Source organism: Capricornis sumatraensis, chromosome 7, assembly GCF_032405125.1.
Source record: "Capricornis sumatraensis isolate serow.1 chromosome 7, serow.2, whole genome shotgun sequence".
NCBI lineage: Eukaryota > Metazoa > Chordata > Mammalia > Artiodactyla > Bovidae > Capricornis > Capricornis sumatraensis.
In genome coordinates this window covers 18,991,759-19,014,750 of record NC_091075.1, presented here as the reverse complement: position 1 = coordinate 19,014,750, position 22,992 = coordinate 18,991,759, and the positions used below count along the sequence as shown (strand labels likewise).

The following is a 22,992-nucleotide window of genomic DNA, read 5'->3' as shown; positions in this document are numbered from 1 at the left end:
CTCACAGGTTCTCATAGGTTGTGTGTGTATATAGTTCTCACAGGTTCACAGACACAGATACATATATAGATAAAGATATGTACAGAATGTCCGTATGTGCTCAGTCACGTCCAACTCTTTGCAATCCAAGGACTGTACTCCACTAGGCTCCTCTGTCCATGGAATTTTTCAGGCAAGATTACTGGTATGGGTTGCCAGTTTCTACTCCAGGGGATCTTCCCGACTCAGGGATTGAACCTGTATCTCTAGCATCTCCTGAATTGGCAGGCAAATTCTTTACCACTTCACCACCTGGGAAGCCCAATATATATACAGAATAAGAAGGGATCAAAAAAATATATCTCTTAGATCTAGATCTAGGATAATATTACTTTCAGGGCTGTTGTAAGCATTAAATAAAATAAAGCATGCAAAGCAGCTTTTACTTTGTTTTCATCTCATTATAACGTAGCAGTTTCGAATTTATGGAAGAAACTATGACTTTCTTTCATGGGTTTTTTTCCCTCTAGTAATTAGCCTGAGATTACTTAGAACATAAGAGTGAAAATTAAGAACATAATAACACCATTTGCAGCAACACAGATGGACCCAGAGGTTGTAATACTGAATGAAGTAAGACAGATATAGAAAGACAAACATCGTATAATGTCATTTACTTGTGCAATCCAAAAAAGAAGGGTAAAAATGAACTTATTTGCAAAATAGGAGTCACAGACATTGAAAACAAACATGTTTACCAAGGGGTAAAGGAAGGAGGGATAAACTGGGAGGCTGGAACTGACATATACATTATGTTGCTCAGTCATGTCCACGTCTGCAACCCCAGGACTGCAGTATGCCAGGCTTCCCTGTTCTTCACCATATCCCAGAGTTTGCTCAGACTCATGTCCATTGAGTTGATGATCCCATTCAACCATCTCATCCTCTGTTGCCCCCTTCTCCTGCCTTCAATCTTTCCCAACATCAGGGTCTTTTCCAATGAGTCAGCTCTTTGCATCAGGTGGCCAAAGTATTGGAGCTTCAGCTTCAGTCCTTTCAATGAATATTCAGGGTTGATTTCCTTTAGGATTGACTGGTTTGATCTTAGATCAATGGCATACTACTATACTACATACTACTATCTATAAAATATATAGCTAATAAGGATCTGTCATATAGCACTGGGAACTCTGCTCAGTACGCTGTAATGGTATATGTGGGAAAATAATCTAAAAAAGAGTGGATATGTGTGTATGCATAACTGATTCACTTTGCTGTACACCTGAAACTAACACAATATTGTAAATAACTATACTCCAATAAGTATTTTTTTTAAGTGAAAATTATAAACAATGAGAGTATTCATTATTGTGAATAATGAGTAGCTCACTCGGGAAAGAATCTGCCTGCAATGCAGGAGACCCAGGTTTGATCCCTGGGTTGGGAAGATCACCTGGAGAAGGAAATGGCAACCCACTCCAGTATCCTTGCCTGGAAAATCCCCATGGACAGAGGAGCCTGGTGGGCTGCAGTCCATGGGATCGCAGAGTCGAGCATGACTGAGTGACTAACACAATAAATTAATTACTTCTCAAGCTATTTCTCATAAGTAGTGTGAAAAGGAATATTCTACTGGGGCGGGGGAGTGGGGTGTTGTTTGTTTTGTTCAGTTCAGTTCAGTTCAGTCGCTCAGTCATGTCCGACCCCTTGCAACCCCATGAATCGCAGCACGCCAAGCCTCCCTGTCCATCACCAACTCCCGGAGTTCACTCAGACTCACGTCCATCGAGTCCGTGATGCCATCCAGCCATCTCATCCTCAGTCGTCCCCTTCTCCTCCTGCCCCCAATCCCTCCCAGCATCAGAGTCTTTTCCAATGAGTCAACTCTTCTCATGAGGTGGCCAAAGTACTGGAGTTTCAGCTTTAGCATCATTCCTTCCAAAGAAATCCCAGGGCTGATCTCCTTCAGAATGGACTGGTTTATCCTTATAGAATGGACTGAATATCCTTATATTCAGAGCTCATAAAATATAAATATATTATGGTCTAGTAGGAGAATCAGCACATAATAGACAGTTTGCGGCATTGGCTACACTTATTTGTGAAAATCACTTATTTAGGAAACAATCTAGGACAGAAATAGTATTCAGCATATTGAGGGGAAAGAGACAAAAAGGGAACTCAATAAACAACTATTTTATTTACAGGTATTATGGTGTTAGAGGTAAAACATTAATAATGGCATTTTCTTCTCTCTGGTTTCCTACTCACTACAATAATTGCTAACACTGAGGGTTTTTTATTGACTGTTCATTTCTGACAACTCTCTTCTTCTGTGTGTTTCATCTTTATACACATTCCTCCCCTTCATAATATTTCCTCATTTTCTTCACTGTGATTTAGGGCTCAAAATATTGTCTGCTAACTGCATTCATAATGATAGATCATGTCTTCAGCAGTTAGTTTATACTGAAAATATAGGGAGGGGAGGGAGTTGATATACATTTAATTATGGCTGATTTGCACTGCTGTACGGCAGAAACCAACACAACATTAAAGTAATTTTCCCCCAATTAAAAATAAATTTTTAAAAAAGCTTAAAAAAAGGAAATGTAGAACAAATTAAATATCTATCTATAATAAATCAAAATTAGTTGATAGGATGGTAATCTAAATAGATTGACTACAATGTATTAGTAATGATGAATCAGTACCTAACGCCAACCAGTTCCTACCCAACATCTACTACTAAGTCATTTTATCTTACATTAAAGCCCTGTGGCACTGTCTCAGATCTATTAAAGAGTCTTGCTTTATATGATAGTGCATTGTTAAACTTGCCATCTGGCCCAACAGCTGATATGACTCACGCAATCCTGAAGAGGCCCCAAAGATTTACTCCTGGGAAATATTTGGTCCACTGAGTGGTGTCATGATTACTGGTTCATAGCTGTTTTATATGCTTTGAAAAGAATTGCAAAACCTCTAGGCTGGAAAAATCCTAAATTGAAATTAATTTGTGAGAAGAAAAAGTGTTCACTTACCTGAGGACCAGGATGACCCTGCAATTGAAAAGGAGTAAAAAAGGAAAATAGTTACAAAATTGCTTCTTAAGTGAATATTTTCAGTATCAAAACTTAAACTAGTTCCGAACATGTTTTCAAAATATTTCTGAAAATTATAATACCTAACTACAGACAATTTCACTTCGTGTTTTAATAAAGTTATTTCTTAATATTTTTACTCTATGCTATCTATCTAAAATCTTGATGTTATATCTGTTATATGTAACTCCAAAATGACTCAAGAATTTTACTGTGCTCTAGAATTAAAATGGAGAAAGAAAAGGCAAAGGGTGAAATACATCTCACATGATAATAATGAATGGGTTACATAAAGGGAGGCTCTTCTAGCACATTATTATTATGAGCTACATATTCAGAGATGGCACAGAGAGAAGAAAAAAGAGGCAGCTGTTTAATTTTAGAATTCACCAACTCTTTACATTTCTCATTGTTTCAATAATATTTTAAGTCTATTAAAAACTAAACATCTATATTATTCTGCATAATCTAACCTAAGGGCATTTTAAAAGAATATGAGAGGTCTTTGGCTCAATTAAAGTACATCATAACTCCTCATACAAACAAGATTATGTAACCTCTGGTCAATCAGATTTATTTTGAATGTCACTTTCTTGTTGCTTAAACTAATAAAAATTTCAAAACAGCATAACTGCAAGTGCTTCTTACTAAAGGAAAACCACCTGTGAATAAAAGTATTGATTATACATCACCTTCTTCAAATCTCCAGTTGGATTTTGCATAGATGAGATGAAAGAAAAAGTTCACACTGAATTAGGGAATCTTAAAAAGTAAATAATGTATAATCTCATTATATCACCTGTGTGCCACTGAGTATTACACACAAAAATCAAGGAGCTAATACAACTCCCAGAGAAGACTCTTTCCTTCTCTTTCAGCTTCTCTTCAGACTTGGAATTCCTCTAGGCACACATTCTCTAACTGACTGGTGATAGAACAGATCCAAGAGCTTTGTCTAGATTTTATCTATCAAACCAGGAAGGGGAGTTATACCAAGCTACTGTGGATGTGACTCACCCCACCCCTGACTCTTTAGTGATGCAGAGGGATAAGAAAATACCATTCATTCATTCCTTACAGTCCCAGGCAAATTTGGATCTGTTATTCCATTTATTATAACTGTCCTGCATTTTATAAATGAAGAAACTGAGACTCATGGAAAAGTGAAATCGCTCAGTCACGTCCAACTCTTCACGACCCCATGGACTGTAGCCCACCAGGCTCCTCCATCCATGGGATTTTCTAGGCAAGAGTACTGGAGGGGGTTGCCATTTCCTTCTCCAGGGGATCTTCCCGACCCAGGGATTGAACCCAGGTCTCCCGCATTGCGGGTAGATGCTTTATGGTCTGAACCACCAGGAGATCACTGACTCATAGAAATAAGCTAAAAATCACACAGCCTATAGGCAAAAAGGGCAAACTTTAAATCCAAACTGATTCCAAAGTTCAAACGTTTTGTAGCAGGCCATTTTGCCTTTCACTCTGGAAGTTTAAACTCAGAGCTGTAAGCAGACTTAACTGAGCTGAGCATGGTCCCAGAGCACACTTAACTTGAGTGGACACTAAACCTCCCAGGTACTCCCAGGCTGCAGCAGCTTGAATCTCTGCTTCTAGATGAAGACCTAGGGCCAGAGGGCACCCAGCCTCTTAACTGATACCTGTACAGAAACCGGGTCAGCAAAGGTTCTTGAGGGTAGCAAACAGCTCTCACATCAGCTCTAAACACGGAGAACCTATAAGTACAGGGCTGTTCATCTGCATATAAATATGGATCTTCCAGATCTGCATAATGGATGAAATTACAGTACCTGCTCACTAGCTCTCACATTATCACTCTTCCTCTGGACGCTTTACGCTTTTGATCTTTCCAAACTTTTAAGCTAATGCACACTCTGAAATGTGACCATGAACCTTTTATAGAACCTCAGAATAAAGTACCTCTCTCACATGGTTAAAGACTAAAATGTAGACATCTCTAAAATCAGAAAGAATTTCTTCAAAGGAATATATTTTAGCATCATTGCTGAGATTTTTTCATATCTATGGTTGTTTTACAAATTACAGGCTTTTCTTGTCCATCTTTAAAAACTAGCATTTCTGCCATTACATTTAACAAATGACTTTTAGCACAATGTCTGTATAAACTGCACAAATATACATTGCATTATGAACTTTTTATCAGTGATAGTGAGAACAAATAGCAAATGATGGTAAAGATAAAAAGTTGACTTTTATCTAGGCATTGGAACATATACAGCACCAGGGACCTCAGATTACCCTAATGTCAAATATGAATTTGAGGTGTGTTTGGTGTGTGTATATGTATGTGTATATGTGCAGGGTGGGGAATGTGAAAAAGAGAGATGGAAGTGGGTTGACAGAGAGGATTCCCAGAAAAACAATGCAAACTAAATGGCAAATTTGGCAACCTCCCTAAAACATGGGACGTTTTACATCCTTACACAATGTAAGTCTTACGTATCGTACACAAGATTCCAGGGCTGCCTACACCAAGTCTCCTTAACTCAGTGTGATGCAACAAGCTATTCACCTGGAGACACCTAGAATACCAGGTGTCTCCTAGTGAACACCTATAAGAAAGCAGTCCAGCAGCTGGAATCTGGCAGTCATGGTAGTAAAGCCATCTGGCTAAGTGAGTGAAGCGTCGGAGGAGAGGTTTCAGAGGGTGTGGAAGTGTTAAGTTCCCCCACGGAGAGCAGAGCATAGAGAGCAGGCAAGAGCCCCAGAAGGGCATCTCGGAAATATCCTTGGCGATCCAAGACACTGTGACGAAGACGTCTTCACAGACAGATCACCCAAAGATGTATCTCCGAATTTCTTTGTTGCCACTGAGCAGTTCACTGAGTGGTACAAGTGTTTTCATATATCAGGGGATCATTTTCAAGTCTATTCTAACTCATAGGTAGTGAATATTATTAGCAATCAAAAGTGAAAGTGAATTTCTTTTGGTTTTCTAAAATGCACTCTGAGGAGTTAAAAATTATGATGAAGGTTAGCAAATAAAACTTTTAAGTTGAATCTTTAAAAATGGCTGAAAAGGACCTTTTTCTCCCAAGTGAATCATCAAAATGCTTCTATAAATAAAAACCCAAAGAGTACAATCTAGCATAATCAGGAGCCATGCCAAGAGAAGTAGTTAAATCACAGAAATACTGAAGTTGAGGCCAGACATTTAAAGATGGAGAATGGAGTTGCTGATTTACCGGACGTCAACAGCTCAGTGCAATGCCCTCAAGGCAGCTAAGGCACCAGCGTGAAGAAAAAGAAACAGCAGGCAAAGCTGACTTGAAAACGTGGTAATCAGAACAGCATGGCGGAAAACAATCAGCCAGTAGCTGACGCTTGACAGAAAAGTGTTCAAAGCAAGTTAAAAGTTTCGTGAGGCAAGTAAACCAAGATGGAACGTGATAAACAAGAAGACATATCGCTGGAGTATGTATGTCACTTTAGGCAATTAAGGAGCAGTATTAACCAGTTTTTGCCAGGCTGTTATCACAACTATGGTTGCCAGAAAGTACTAACACTCTTTTCTAAATCAACCAAGTCATTTAGATTTTTGACTGAGGCAATTAGTTTCACCACATGGTACTTTTTTTATGGCTGGTGATTCGGGTCATTCTTTCTCCGATGGGACAAATGCCATCTTTCCGTTAGCACGTGCACAGAAAGGCACACAGAATTTGTACTGTCACATACCATCTTACTTTGAAATACTGATTAGGATATCAGACCCACATACATTTTTACAGTGATAAGTTTTAAATAAAATTACTTTCAGTTACAAAAACTTGAGGATGATTGTTCATGAACCTCTAAAAGGTGTTCCCTCTGCTTCAAGGTAATTAGAAAGCACTTAACTTAGAATCAATGGCACCCCACTCCAGTACTCTTGCCTGGAAAATCCCATGAGTGGAGGAGCCTGGTAGGCTGCAGTCCATGGGGTCGCTAAGTAGGACATCACTGAGTGACTTCACTTTCACCTTTCACTTTCATGCATTGGAGAAGGAAATGGCAACCCACTCCAGTGTTCTTGCCTGGAGAATCCCAGGGATGGGGGAGCCTGGTGGGCTGCCGCCTATGGGGTTGCACAGAGCCGGACACGACTGAAGTGACTTAGCAATAGCAATAGCAGCATTAAGAAACCTAAGCTTGACTATCACTGTTAGTGTACTCAGATTCAGTTTATTTCACTGTCTTGAACTGAAAAAAAAATTTTTTTTAATAATCATTTCTATGCTTTTGTATTTTCAAACCTTTACAGTCTAAAAAGATCATTTGAAGATGATCATCGTAACTTCATCACCTCTTGAAAATGTTCAAATCCACATATTCAGATGTCGAGTTTATTTTTCTTTTCAGGAGAAAAGAGCACATGAAGCAAGCATGCAGGTAAAGCTTCAGATTGTTTCAGTTGGCAACAGGATTATTCTGATGGCAGCCATTCTGTGGACCAATTGCAATCCTATCATAGGAACCATCAGGCTTCCCAGGTGGCACTAGCAGTTAAGAACCTGTCTGCCCATGCAGGCAGACTTAAGAGACATGAATTCAATATCTGGGTCAGGAAGACCTCCTGGAGCTGGGCCCGGCAACCCATGCCAGTATTCTTGCCTGGAGTTTACCATGGACAGAGGAGCCTGGCAGGCTGCAGTCCCTAGGGTCACACAGAGTCAGACCCGACTGAAGCGACAGCATGCACACGCACGCACTCATGTAGAACCATGTCAGCGGGATCCCTTAACCTTTCCTGAGTCGCAGGTTGACCTAAAGTCTGTGCCAGTAAGCAGAGCATGTGTACTCTACATTTGCAGCACCAGGAAGCAGGACTTTTGCTCATCCTGCGAGTCTCTTCACATTTAATCCCTGACACCCCAGTGCCTAAGTTACAAGGTGCTTTGGAAACAATCACTGAATTGCTGAAAGGTGAGAATATTTTGACTGGTCCTCAAATTGGTTACAGTATTTTTAGAGAATCATTAGCAAGTTGGCTATCCTTACATTTCAGAGTTGTATTTTCAAAATATAACTTCTTAAACTCTTGGCTTCTGCTCATGCAAATAAACACATTTATGTTGAAGAGGAAGTCTCCTCCCTCACTGGAATCTTCTTCAGATGCCAGAGATGGAGCTAAGGCAGAAGCCTGCAAGGGTGTCAGGGGAAGTTTAGACACCTACCTATGTGCCTTAGGACAAAACGCATGAGACTGATATCTTGAAGACCAACCACTCCCTAGTTTGATTAAGCCTCTGTATCTAATTAATGTGAGAATATTATATCAAATGGCTTTGCAAATTATAAAATGCTATACCATTGTAGCATGGCAATTCAAAGTGGGCTATAAAACCAACACCAACAATTCATTTGACTAATTCAAATTTAGATTATAAAGTGTCTATTAATTTTAAAAACAAATTTACATGGGAATGATGAACTACAGAGAAAAACAATTGAAGAAATAAAGCAATACAGATTATGTGCATTAAGAAATGGCTTTGCAAAGACTGCCTAATCTCTCAGTGACTGTAAACTGCTCACACTTCCAAGGACTCTTACGTGCTTGGCTGAAACAAACATTATTCATAATTTATACTGCCTGTTGTGTTACCCTGCAGGATAGATATTAATAATTCTTACCTTAGTCACAGTCACATAATATTACTTAGATAAGAGTATTTCAATTTAAGCTTTTCTTTTGAAAAATACTTAATCCTCTGTGGTTTTAATTCTGGGAAGGAAAAGTCATATTCCACGCAAGAGGAAAATAAATAGCTATAGACTCAAGCCTGGTGGATATGTCTTTCCTGTTTATTTGAAAGAGAAAAGAGAGAAAGTGAGAGTGAACATGGAGATGGTTTCGTTGGGTTCAATTTAAAGGAAACAAAAATTCATTCACAACTTGGAAGAGTTCTTCCATGATGGTTACCTTTTATAAATAAATAACATGATTTATTTAAAGATTTATTCATACTTAAGCAGATTAAGTCCTTCCCACAATAATTTTAAAACATTATTATTTTTCTAACACCATGCTATGTTTATCTTATGATTAAATGGTCATAGTGGGAACATAAAAAAGTAAAGAATTTTATCAGGTGCATTTTTTGTCATTAAAAGTTTCACATACAGAGCATAAGAAAGATAAGGATTCTATTTATGCATTAATTTATAATATTTAAATGTATTGAATGCTTAATATTCCACTGAGGTTGATTTAGATTTTTGCTACTATAAACAGTGTCTACTTATTTCTATACAAATATTTGACTATATATGATTATTTCTTAGGACTTCCCAGGAGGTGCTAGTAGTAAAGAACCTGCCTGCAATGCAGGAGACATGAGATGAGGGTTCCATCCCTGGGTGGGGAAGCTCCCCTGGAGGAGGGCATGGCAGTCCACTCCAGTATTCTTGCCTGGAGAATCCCATGGATGGAGGAGTTGGGTTGGCTACAGTCCATAGGATCCACAAAGAGACGGACATGACTGAAGCGACTTAGCATGCACACAATTAATTCCTTATGATACAACAATTATAAGACAGTGTTATTCCAATTATACAATTCATATATTTTATTTATTCATGTTGTATTACATAAAATACAGATTATATATTTTTCTGGGGTATAATTCTACATGCATATAGATATATGTATTTATTCAGACATATGTTTGTAAATATATCTATATGAAGAAAGAAGGAAGGAAATAAAGAGAGAAAATGAAGGAAGCAAGGAAGGAGGTGAGGGAGGAGAAGATAGGAAGAGAAGAAAGAAGAGAGAAAGAATACATGAAAATGGTAATTATTTCTTGGTAGTGGAATGATGAGCAATTATTTCTATACTAAGAGTTTTCTTTACTTCCCAATATTTTTCTAGCCCCATGTCTTGATCATAAAAATATTTAGCATTATACCTAATTCACTGCAGAAATTTTTAAACAGAACCAAATTTTTTCCATAGTAGATTCATTCACTCAAAGATCTAGGTCAGTGATTTGAATTCCATTTTCCAACTTTCTCAATTCAGGGTGTTTTTAATTACTTGGAAGAATTTGAAAAATTCTTCAAACTATTCTTTAAAATTCAATAAGTAAGCATTTTGAATTCACCTTCTATGGATGCCCCACATCATTTCTAGGAATGGGGCTGTCATAGACACAGGGGCAGGAGAGTTCTAGAGTCAAGAGCCAACTATAGAAGGCCATGGTTCATGTAGACTGGAGATTCCTGCTCAGTTGAGTTTGTTGGGAAACTGCAATTTTGCAGACCAAAATATTTAGGCTTGGGGATTTAGCTGTATTATTTTATAAAGCCATTTAAAGGATGTATAATTTTGGATATAAATGTGTATCAAACTTCTAAAACAAACTACATCTCCAAGTTCTTTCACCAACTGGCATGGAATCTGGAAGGTGTAAATAAATGACAAGTTTACAAACATACGTTTAATAGAATACAATAAACACATAGAATATATGTGAGTAGAGACACCTGCTCAGCTTCCACTGTTTTGAAAAATACATGCTTTTTAAAGAATACAGAGGCAATCTTTACTGCCTAACAAATTTTTCTTAAATTGTATATAATGAATAATTTGGCTTCTCCCAATTTTATTACATCTTTAAAAGTGTGCTATTTTGATTGTGCCAGATAATATGAGAAGCCAATTTGTAAACATCTCTCAGTCTGATTAAATTTATGTAAATGCCCAATTTTCTAAATATTGTGCAAAAAATGGACTTCATGCTCTCTGCAGCTGCCTTACATGTTTGCATTAATAAGTTAATTAAAGCAGAGTCAACTAATTGATACTACATGAGTCACATAATGCTTTTTGCTCCAGTAAGACAGAGCCCTAAAAATGAAAACCTATTTCAAAATTCAGGTGGAGAGGCTCTGTGTACTTTAGGGACCAAGGTGTTTGGGGCTGTATCATAACAACTGTAACTTACTTCCCACAAGGCACCAAGAGCACCACAAATGACATTTCCATTACAATAAGCCTACAAATTAGGGGTCATTTCCATCATTTGTAGTTGAATGAACCAAGTTTCAGAGAGGCTGGGTAACATTCCCAATCACACAACTTCAAAAACAGAAAAGCTATGACAAACCTAGAGCATATTCAAAAGCAGAGACACTATTTTGCTGACAAAGGTCCATCTAGTCAAAAGTTATCGTTTTTCCAGTGAAGTCCCTCAGTCGTGTCTGACTCTTTGAGACCCCATGGACTGTAGCCAACCAGTCTCCTCCATCCAGGGGATTCTCCAGGATACTGGAGTGGGTTGCCATTTCCTTCTCCAGAGATCAAACCCGGGTCTCCCACGTTGTAGGCAGACACTTTACCATCTAAGCCACCAGGGAAGTCCATGGTTTTTCCAATAGGCATGTATGAATGTCAGAGTTGGAGTATAAAGAAGGCTGAGCACTGAAGAACTGATGCTTTTGAACTGTGGTGCTGGAGAAGACTCTTGAGAATCTCTTGGACTGCAAGGAGATCAAACCAGTCAATCCTAAAGGAAATCAACCCTGAATATTCACTGGAAGGTGAAGCTGAGTTCCAATACTTTGGCCATCTGATATGAAGAGCTGACTCACTGGAAAAACTGTGATACTGGAAAAGATTGAGGGCAAGAGGAGAAGGGGGCGACAGAGGATAAGATGGTTGGATGGCCTCACTGACTCAACAGACATGAGTTTGAGCAAACCTCAGGAGACAGCGAAAGACAGGAAAGCCTGGCCTGTCCACAGGATCGCAAAAATGTCAGACACAACTGAGCGACTGAACAACAATCCAGAGGAAGCAAGTAGCAGTCATTCTTCACTCTCCTTTGAATCGGATAAAAGATATAGCTGCTCTAGCTAGACATATCCATACACCAAACACTTAATATTCTGCACACACAAAACACACATTTTAAGTCCATCCATGGATTCTCTAGCAAATCTTTCATCCCAGGTTAAGAATCCTTGCATAGACAAAAATAAACATTTTATGGGGAAAGAAGGAATAGAGTCCCCAGAAGGTAACTGAGGAGGAAGAGAATGAAAAACAATAACAATAAACGTGAGTTTGATAAAGCCCATATTGCAGAGAATTTCAAAAAGAATTAAATGAAGACTGCAAAGAGTCCATTGCATTTAACCCACAGGAAGTAAGAATATGAAATGTAATTGTCTGAGCAGTGAGGTGAGAAAGTTAAGGCAAGATAAGCAAGCAGGCGTCATCCCAAGTGGCAACTCTAGTTGTGAAAGGCCACCTGGGATAATGTGTTAAGAGAAGGCTTTGAGGCTGGGTTATAGACTTTGAAAATGGCACTGGGATTAATCAGCAATGTCTATAAAAGGCAAAAAGTGGAAAGCATGTGTACCAACTCTTCATCAATCTCAGCCGACAATTCTTTTGAGTAGTTGTGTATAAAGGGAAAAAAAGAAACTGGATAGAAGCTAAAAGGGCTGTAGATCATAAGTTTTTTTTTTTTCTTTATTTGTTTTTGCAGTAGAAGGGAAGAATCTGACAATGTTTGCAAACTGACAGACAACTCTTAGCTGAGAGGAAAGAAAAGGCTTTTAGAGCACAATATATCAATACAAGAGAACACAAAAAGAGGTGGTGTCAGAGAATCAGGGCAAGGAGAAGAAACATCACTCTGTCTGAGAAGAGGAGAAAGGAAGTGAGGCTAGATGCAAATAATACACTTGGGTGTACAGGGGCAGAAAATGGGAGGTATGCGAAGCCCTAAATCTCAAAGCACTCTGAAGTAGAAGTCATCTGGGTGTGGGATGAAGCTGGGAAAACTGTGGTTGATAGCTCATTTATCCAGTCAATCAATATTCATAAGCCACTCCTGTGGGTTAGGCATTTTTCAAATACTAGGAATAGTAAATATGAGAAATAAAGCAAAGTCCATTGTAGGGGGAGACAGACTGCAGAAAAATGTTTATAAATAATCCACCCAGTAGTGATAATGGTAAAGAAGAAAAATATATGAGGATAAGGAGGACAGAGCAGGAGGGTCCTGTTGTATAGGGTCATCATGGAAGGAAAGAGGGAAAGAGGGAAAATGAAGAGCAAGAGGAGTGCCCACTAAGGAGATAAGATCTTCCAGTCCAGGGTCTGGATGCAAGAGAGCGACAGGAAACAGGCAGGGATGCAGTCACAGAGGCAGAAAGCAAAGAACTGAAGAGCCTCTTGATGAAAGTGAAAGAGGAGAGTGAAAAGTTGGCTTAAAACGCAACATTCAGAAAACTGAGATCATGGCATCTGGTCCCATCACTTCACGGCAAATAGATGGGGAAACAGTGGAAACAGTGACAGACTTTATTTTGGGGGGTTCCAAAATCACTGCAGATGGTGACTGCAGCCATGAAATTAAAAGATGTTTGTTCCTTGGGAAAAAAAGTTATGACCAACCTAGACAGTATATTAAAAAGCAGAGACATTACTTTGCCAACAAAGGTCCATCTAGTCAAAGCTATGGTTTTTACAGAAGTCATGTATGGATGTGAGAGTTGGACTGTGAAGAAAGCTGAGCACTGAAGAATTGATGCTTTTGAACTGTGGTGTTGGAGAAGACTCTTGAGAGTCCCTTGGACTGCAAGGAGATCCAACCAATCCATCCTAAAGGAAATCAGTCCTGAATATTCATTGGAAGGACTGATGCTGAAGCTGAAACTCCAATACTTTGGCCACCTGATGCAAAGAACTGACTCATTTGAAAAGACCCTGATCCTGGGAAAGATTGAAGGCAGGAGGAGAAGGGGACAACAGAGGATGAGATGGTTGGATGGCATCACCAACTCAATGGACATGAGCTGGAGTAAACTCTGGGAGTTGGCAATGGACAAAGAGGCCTGGTGTGCTGCAGTGCATGGGGTCGCCAAGAATCAGATCTGAATGAGTGACTGAGCTGAACTGAATATTGTGAAGAAAGTGGTATAAGATTTGTAGACAGATTGAATGCAGGGTGTGAGAAAAAAGAGGAGTCAGGAGTGACTCCAAGATTTGACTGGAGCAACCAAAGGAATGGCAATGTCATTTACTGTTGTGGAGAAGACTAAAGTGGAGCAGGGTTGGGGAATTTGGTTTTGGACATATGGTTTGGGGTATCTGTGAAACAGCCATGTAGGGATGTTGAGTAGATAGTTAGATATACAAGTCCAGAGTAGAGGAGAAGTCTAGGCTGCAGATATGAATCTGGGAACCTTTGACATATAGATAATATTAAAACCATGAGATTACATGCAATCACCTAGCAAGTGAATGCAAATAAGGAAGAAAAAAGGTCCAAGGACTGAGCCTTCGAGCACAACATTTAGAGACCAAGAAGAAGTAAACGAACTAGCCAGGCTGAGGAGGGGCCAGTGAGATTGGAGGCACACCTTGAAAGAGAGATACCCACCAAAGAGATAAGCAATAAAAGTGTTTCAACAAGAAGAGAGCAATAGGCTCTGTTAAATATGATCTAGTAACATTTGAACAGAACGCTGATCCCTGAATTTGTCATAGTGAAGGTAATCAGTGACCCTAACAAGAAGGATTCAGCGGAGTGGTAGATATTAATATCTTGTTAGCATCAAGAGATAGTTATGGACACGTCTTCCTAGGAGTTTTGCTGTGAAGGACAGTGGACGCAAAGTGCAACAGGGTCTACAGAAAGGTATGGGGTCAAGGAAAGTTTTTTCCCCCTAAGATGGATGATCTTATGGTTTCATTTGTGTTAACAGAATTATTTAATAGAGAGGAAAAATTGATGATACAGAAGAGAAACAACAATTGAAGAGCAATGACCTTGAGCAAGGCAGAGGGGATTGGTTCAACTGCACAAGGAAGGAACAGTTTGTTTCTTGTAGCAGGAGGAAAGGAGGGTACAGATCTGAGTAAACGATCAGATTTGGTGGTGGGAGTGCACAGAATTCTATTCTGATGGCTTCTATTTTCTCAGAGAAACAACAAACAATACTTTTGAACAACATTAAGTGTGAAGGAGATGCTAGAGAATTGAGCAAGGAAAAAATCTAAAACAGCTAAGAAAGTTAGACAGTGACTGGATTGCAGACGTGGACAGCACTGTGCATCCTCAGGATCAGTGGTTGAGTGTTTAAAATGAGGCCAGTTAGCAGGGTTGTTTTCCTCCATCTGCCTTCAGCTGGGCAGGTGCAGGTGCAGAGTGGAGGGTGACTTGGATTTAAGTAGGTTTGTGGTCTCCCCAGGGCAAGACAGAGGGAGAGAGGGAGTTAGAGGTGTACGCAAACAAGAGCAGGAGTGCAATGATCGAACAAGACATCTAATCTGTTCAGGAGGAAAGTGAGGATATGAGAGGGCCACAGGACAGTGTTTTCCAGTTCTTTGTCAGATTAATTTTTTATTCTTTCCACATTACATTTATGATATACCCAGTAGACTATCTTTAATAAGTTCAATTAGTAGAATGTCTGCTGTGATCTTAATCTATCATTATAGTTTTTAACCAGTGATGTTTTAACAGTTTTTAAAACCATACTTCTAACTTTATTTTAGTTATGTTTCTATCTCCTTAGGCTTAATAACAGGAATACAGTTTCAATAACATGTACTATAACAATAATAAAAATAATATTATCTATATTCAATAGAGACTCAAAAATTATTAGAAGTATAGAGCAATTATGCAAAGTATGTTGCCTAGTGAGTGGACACTCAGTCATGAATGACTCTTTGAGACCCCATGGACTGTAACCTGCCAGACCCCTGTCCATGGGATTTCCCAGGCAAGAATAGCGGAGTGGGTTGTCATTTACTTCTCCAGGGGATCTTCCTGATCCAGGGATCAAACTGCATTTCCTGTGTCTCCTACTTTGCAGGCAGATTCTTTACCACTTGAGCCAGCAGGGAAGCCTGTATGTTGCCTAAAAGGCTATGGATTTCCTATAATTCACCTTTCCAGACATTGTTTGTGATAAGCTACCATAGAATTTCCATGAATCACCATTTCCTACATTTTCTGTAAGAAGGCCAAAGAAACTTTACCAATCAAGTCACAAAACTTCAAGGATTACAGTGGCTATGTTAACAAAGTGCTGCTGAAATGCCAGAGGAAGAAATATGGCACCTGGAGGACTCAAGCAGGCCCAGCAGGATCTGACCCAACTTCAAAACTTCAATTTTGCTCCACCAAAGATAATGACATCTCATCTTGACCAAATCACGGCTCAGTTAGACGCGGGAGTCCAAGTCCTTGGCTCAGCCACTGGAGGGATCCACGGCCCTTGCGTGCATGTGTGTGTTCAGTCATGTCCGATTCTTTGTGGATCCATGGGTTGTAGCCCTCCACGCTCCTCTGTCCATGGAATTTTTCAGGCAAGAATACTGGAGTGGGTGCCATTGCCTCCTCCAGGAGAAGCTTCCTGACCCAGGTATCGAACCTACGTCTCCTGCGTCTCCTGCATTGCAGGCAGATTCTTTACCAACTGAGCCCCCTGGGAAGCCATGGTCCTTGTGACCTCCTCCTCCTGCTCCAGGCTTCTGACCTCAGAGATTCTTGTTCCTGCTCTCCACCCAGTCTGGCTGCCCTCCTGCCCACTTCACTTGTTGAAATCCCATCCAGGCTTTTTAGAGCTTTCATTTCTTTCAAAGACCTGCCTGTTTTCTCACAGCAGATAGGAACTTTATTTCTTCTGAATAGCCACAGATCATTTCCTTATTTTATGTCATTATATTCTGCCTTAAACTATGGCTCTTGGTATCTTACTTCCCCTATTAAACGGTATGCTCTTTGAACAGCTAACACGTATGGTGCTGCGACAGTTAGACAGCACTGTGCCTTTTGTTTTGTGAACATTAATAGGTACCATCGTTAGACCCATTATACAGTTGTGGAAACTGAGACAGACAGAGTGAATGACTTGCCCAAGATCACACAGCTAGAAAGTGGCAGTACTGAAATACTTTCAGATTCTAGAACCTGAACTTTTTAGCTATTATTCTAAACTCCATCCTGGACAGTGGAAGGCATATAATATTTGACTTTAAAAGTTTATCTTTGTATGAATTTTTATTCAATCAATCCACTAAATGCCAAGCACTATGGTAGTGCTAGAGGAACAAGGAAAAAGAAGGCACAGACCCTTCAGTGGGGGGATCTGCAGTTACAAGTGACACAGAGAAATTTGTACATTGTCAGATTTCCATATTTTATTGGATTTTTTTCTTCCCAAGCAACTGGAAGACCTTTTGACATAGGTTTGAATTGTGGAAACTAGTTAATCCTCTCTTCTTGCTGTGACAAAAATGATTGAAAAGTAAACTACCCTAATTTATTTTAATAGATACTGTCATGCAGTTAATGATGCTGGGGCTAAATTAGAGATGGTAACATCATCAAGAGTACACTGAATACATTTCAGTTCTATAACATAAATGTTCTCAGTTGAGATGGGAATTGTAACTTAGCATTTTTAGAGCCACTGGCTAAATTACCTCTATTGATGAAGCTTAGCAGGTTCTTTCTGAATGATTCTAAATAGCCGCTGAGGGCTAAAAGATAGTCTTCCCTGGGCTGTGGCCACAGCATGCCAGGAGCCTCCTGGGGAGAGAATAAAGCTCGAGTTCCCATGCATGAATGGTTCTATGTCCTGCCTGGAGCACGCTGACTGGCCATCCTTGAAATTGTATAAATGAAAGGAAGTAGGCACAGGTAGAGGCTTGTATTAATAATTGGTGTGCATGAAGCAAATTAGGCTAACCCACCAGGTCCTTCCGAAAGGGGTGGAGGGGCGGTACAAGCCTCCAGAAATAACGTCTGCTAAAGCCATCTCTTCAAAGCTTTTGACAAACTGCAAACCTTAGCCATTCATTTCTTTTTCCCATGGAAAGGGGAGTTCGGGGAGAAGTTTTAGTTCACGCACACCCACATGCACACACACCGTATAGGTGTATGAAGCATGAACTAGGACATGAGAGTTATGTAGCACTGTCCTTATTCACAAAGGAAGTCGAGGGACCTGGTTCTGCCATTAAGTCGAGGGAGGATTTTTCACCGATGTCAGAGGCCAGGTGTGGTGCAGTTCCAGGTTCCTTTAGCCCCCGCCTCTATTCCCACATGCACCATCGGTACTAGTGGAATCTGGCCTCCTTATTTGTACAGCCACGTTGTGACTGCAGGCAGGCACAGTGAAGGGCAGTCTCCATCAGAAGAGAGAGCTCAAGCATTTCAACCAAACCATGATTCATTTCAAACTTTTGAAGGAAACAATATGTTTGAAATCGCTTTCCTTTATGACCCTAGATAATAGAGTTTTCACCTATTTTCTGTATAGACATCTCCCAGGTTTCTAAATTCTTTTCAGCATCACCCCTTCACGAAGAGCCCATGGTAGTTAAGGATAATGAGATATCAAACCTAACAATGTGGTAGACTCATATTTTCTTCTAACCCATATAGGAAAAGAAAATAATTTATTTTTTGCAGCAATATCCTTTACAACAAACATACACCACATTCAGTCTCAGGTCATTTTGTAATAAATTTTTATCATTTCATTTGCATAATAATTAACTTTGTTTAAATAAGGTTTGAATCCAAAAACCAAAAAAAATAAAGTTTATAAATAACGCCAATAATTCAAATTCTTTGATAGCAAGTAGATTCTCAAGCTTTCTTAACCCTATTTTCACTTAAATTAAGGTAAAACAAGTAATTAGAGATCAACAAAGTTTTGAGGTTTAATTCAAGTCATTAGAAACTAATATTATTTAAAAGTAGGAAATATTTAAAAGTAGCACCTTCATGGTGCTATTCTATTTCTTAACCACACAAATATTTTTAAAATGTCAAGGTAAAAGCTTATGGCTGATTGAAACTGAAAGGCATCTTTACCTAAAAGTTCTTTCTTCTTTTAAGAAACCAAAACCTCCATGTGCAGAAATAGAATGCACATGGCTACTTCATCTTGAACAGCACTCAGGAAACACATTTGATGTTGGTTTGTGTCATTATGATAAGAACACAATGAACTGTGAGAAGGGTCATTTCTGGATAATTAGTTGGCTGTAGATCAACAAGAGATGGATCTTTGTAACAGATGTGACATAAGGACTTTGAGGAACTGAACTTTTTAAAATAAGGAGATTTTAAAAGACATCCTCTTAGAAATAGATTATTCTAGATAGAAAATACTGTATGCCATTATTCATAAGCCCATTTTCATCACTGCAGAATAGTTCTATGTCAGTGTGACAATGTCTTTCTTTGTGTTTGAGATCCACTTTTAGTTAATTAATTTAAAAAGTAAAGGGAAAGCTTGGACTCTATCTCTGAGGTTCTCATCAACTCAAATTCTAATTATAGTATTTTATGCACTCTGAAACTTTCCCTAATTTGAAGATAAAAATCTCAGGAAAAGATCCCTTTTCTAAAAAATTTTTTTCTACCTAACAGAAAAGTTAAGGGTCAATATTTTGGTCAATTGCTGAACTATTTCTAAATTTGTTAGAAAGAAATTAAAAGCCAGTAAATGCCAAATATTAGAACTTTAATACTTCATTATGGAGGTTTTAGTATTCCATTTGGAGAAGGAAATGGCAACCGACTCCAGTGTTCTTGCCTGGAGAATCCCAGGGACAGGGGAGCCTGGTGGGCTGCCGTCTATGGGGTCGCACAGAGTCGGACACGACTGAAGCAACTTAGCAGCAGCAGCAGCAGCAGTATTCCATTACATACACATTTAGATGTTAGATGAGGAGCTAGTTTTACATAAGCACACACATTCATTTATTGGGCTCTATATGATGCTCTTGTTAGATAAAGCCAAACATGCAACTAGTTTTGGTTATAGTTTAAAAGTAAGAAGTTTGAAGATCTGCAATTTAGGATGCTATTTAGATACCATTCTTGATATGCTAAGGTATTTATTCACTAAAAGGCTAGCCAGCACAAAGTGAGACAAAGTGGGAACAAATACACAACAAAAAAAGATGTCATTTTCTAAGAGACTTATAATAATTATTTTAATAGTAAGCCACCTGCGGTAGCTATTGTCAACAAGCAAAGCAGGAAATATTTCACACCTGAAATGTTGCTGACTTCTAGCCCCAAACAAGAAACATTCTAATAAAATCATGCCCTTGACTGCTACCAAAACTCTTCCCCAAAGAAATTTTTATATTGTCTGTGGAGTGTAATCTACTGAGAATATAATAAGGATATTATAAATCACTGAAAGTACTAAAGTAGCCCATTTTTGTAATCACTGTACTTTATGGCAATAGATTGAGTCCCTACTACTATAGAGAGAAGATTCAGGTCAATTTCCAGTAATAATTTACATAAATGAAAACTTCCTATTTAATTTACTTTAAACAGAACACAAACTTAGAAAATGATCCAGGTGCTCTATATTAGAGCTTTTAGAAACTATCAGAAGTTACTGAAATGAATAGGAATGAAAGAAATTGCCTCCTCTTTAATGCTACTTTTTGATGATAAAATAAAAACTTCTCACTATGGTAAATAGGAGTTTCCCAATCTAAATTCATTTGCCTTGTAGTTTTGATTAAATATATGCATATAGGAAATTTCATATTGTAGGGAATACATAATTTCTGTAGTGAGTTTCTTATGAATTATGATATTGGGTACAAGGTCAAGTAATTTTTCATTTTGTTCAAAATGTTCCAACGATCTGAAATCGCCATCCATTTGTTTATGCCCTTCAAAGTCTCTCCTCCTAAACTCTATGAACATTACCAAACTAAAGCTAAAATAAGGAATTTTTTTCTCCTCTAAACATGGGAGCTAATGCCTATGGGAAAATAGCATTCTTAACAAATAAAGCCCAGGGGATCCAGTCAGGTGGAGGAATAAATCCTCATCTTTCACACAACTTTCAAACTGGTAAAGAATACAAGAATTCAAAAATAGTTTCTTTTCAGTTCACACCATATAAGGCACAAAGTAAGTTTGTATGAAATGGTGATGCCGTATCAACTTCCCAGACGTGAGGATCCAATGATTAGAGGCTTAACTTTAATATGCAAAGTAGAGGGTTGGATGGAGATGGCGGGCGGCGGGCAGGGGGCATCTGGATAAATAATCCTGCACAACTGAAGTGGGAATTTAGGTCATTTCCTATGTGAGGACATAGAGGGCATATTGGATAATGGTCAGACTACCTGAAGGGAAACCACAAGCTGATTAGTTCCACTCCAAGGGCTGGTTTTTAAAAACCAGTTCTTATTCTTCACCATTGATTAGAAGTCTAAATGAAAGGCTACATATGGTGAAAGATACATCCATCCAGCCATTACAACAGAAGCGCGATAAATTATCCAGGGTGCCTGCAGAGAACCCTCTAATCCACTCTTTCAATTTTCAATCTCACCTATGAAAAAGTCTGAAACTGTATGCCAATTGGTTGTTAATAATGCGCTCTGGGAGGGAGCAAGTTGAAACTGTTCTCCAAACTGCAAATCAAGAGACAAAGCATGTGCGTCTACTACCGTGGAATGAAATGATATATCAGAACAAAAGATGGTGTCTGCAGTACAGGATGAAAGCATGCTTTTATGTGTCCTCTAAAATCCATGACTCTGGGCAGCAAAGCTCCGGAGCACTTATATTTCTACTCCCAGAAGGGTATGCTAACATAGATGTAGCTAACGGAAGCCTCCAAAAGGAAGTTTGTGACATGAAATTTAAAACAATTGTTTTTAAATTTGTAGTTTCCAGATTGGGTTTCTGCTGAGCCTGCCAAACATTCTTCCTTTTCTGTGGGTTAGCTACACAAATATGGATCTCATTTGTTTACTGATAGGAAGATGTGGTGACTCAGCCGTTTTGTAAAGACACGTTCGTTTTCCTATTTGTACTCTCCTTCCACAGGACGCTGTAAAATGGCACCAGCCTGAAGCTGGGGGGAAGGGAGAACACAGTGGGGCAGGGTCTAGGAAGAGCAAGCCCCTGGCCTCTCTGGTTTGGTCTGCAGCCCAGGCTGCTCCCCTGGGGCCCCCTGACTCCTGCTCACCTCAGGCCGCTCCATTCCTGTCCTTTTGCTCATTCTGGATGTGGGCTCCAATCAGACTTCAGCGTCATCTCCTTCCCCAATCTGCTCTTCTTTCTTTAGTTTCTGTCCTGTGGTCCACACTATTATTCTCCAGAACAAAGCCTGAGAATCACCCCTACTTCTCTCTCCTCCTCATCCCTTCACCTAGTCACACATCTTGCCATTTCTACCTCATCAGTCCACCCTGAATCCACCCCCTTCTCTACATCTCTCCAGGCCCTTTTATTTTTCATCTGAATAACTGCAACTATATCTTAACTAGCTCTCTCTCCCCATTTGTCTTCCTCCCATCCTCTAGCAAGAGTGATCTTTCTAAAATGTCTGTCTGATCATGCTACCCAACTTCTTAAATCCTTCAGATTCTATACTTTTAGGACAATTACTTAGCATGGCATGCAAGGTCCTTTACAGTCTCTGCTTTTGGTTTACTTCCTCATCTTCTCGAACTTTACATTTCAACCTTATTCAAGATGCAGTGTCCCCAGATGCCTTTCTTTCTTGTATCACAAAGGCTTTGAACATGCAACTTCCATGAAAACACTGCTGCTGCTGCTACTGCTAAATCACTTCAGTCGTGTCCGACTCTGCGCGACCCCATAGACGGCAACCCACCAGGCTCCTCCATCCATGCGATTGTCTAGGCAAGAGTACTGGGATGGGTTGCCATTTCCTTCTCTGGAAAACACTGCAATATTTATTAATAAGATTTTTCATATTGACAACACTGTGATTTAGACTCAGAGGTCCTGATCTCTTCCCCACCCAGATTTGGATGATTTACCCCTCTATGATTCTCCCATTGTACCTCGACATACCCTGAGCGTATTTTTCACATAATATTGCTATGTTT

At 39.3% G+C, this 22,992-nt stretch overlaps 1 protein-coding gene across 2 annotated transcripts in view; it reads right to left on the bottom strand.

Moving 5' to 3' along the window:
- Positions 1-22,992, bottom strand: part of COL25A1 (collagen type XXV alpha 1 chain) — a 491,061-nt gene that overhangs the window by 194,186 nt on the left and 273,883 nt on the right. For both annotated transcript variants that reach the window (XM_068975168.1, XM_068975169.1), the window contains exon 5: positions 3,024-3,041. In XM_068975168.1, coding sequence (XP_068831269.1) covers positions 3,024-3,041 — 18 coding nt within the window. The remainder of the gene's footprint in view (positions 1-3,023; positions 3,042-22,992) is intronic.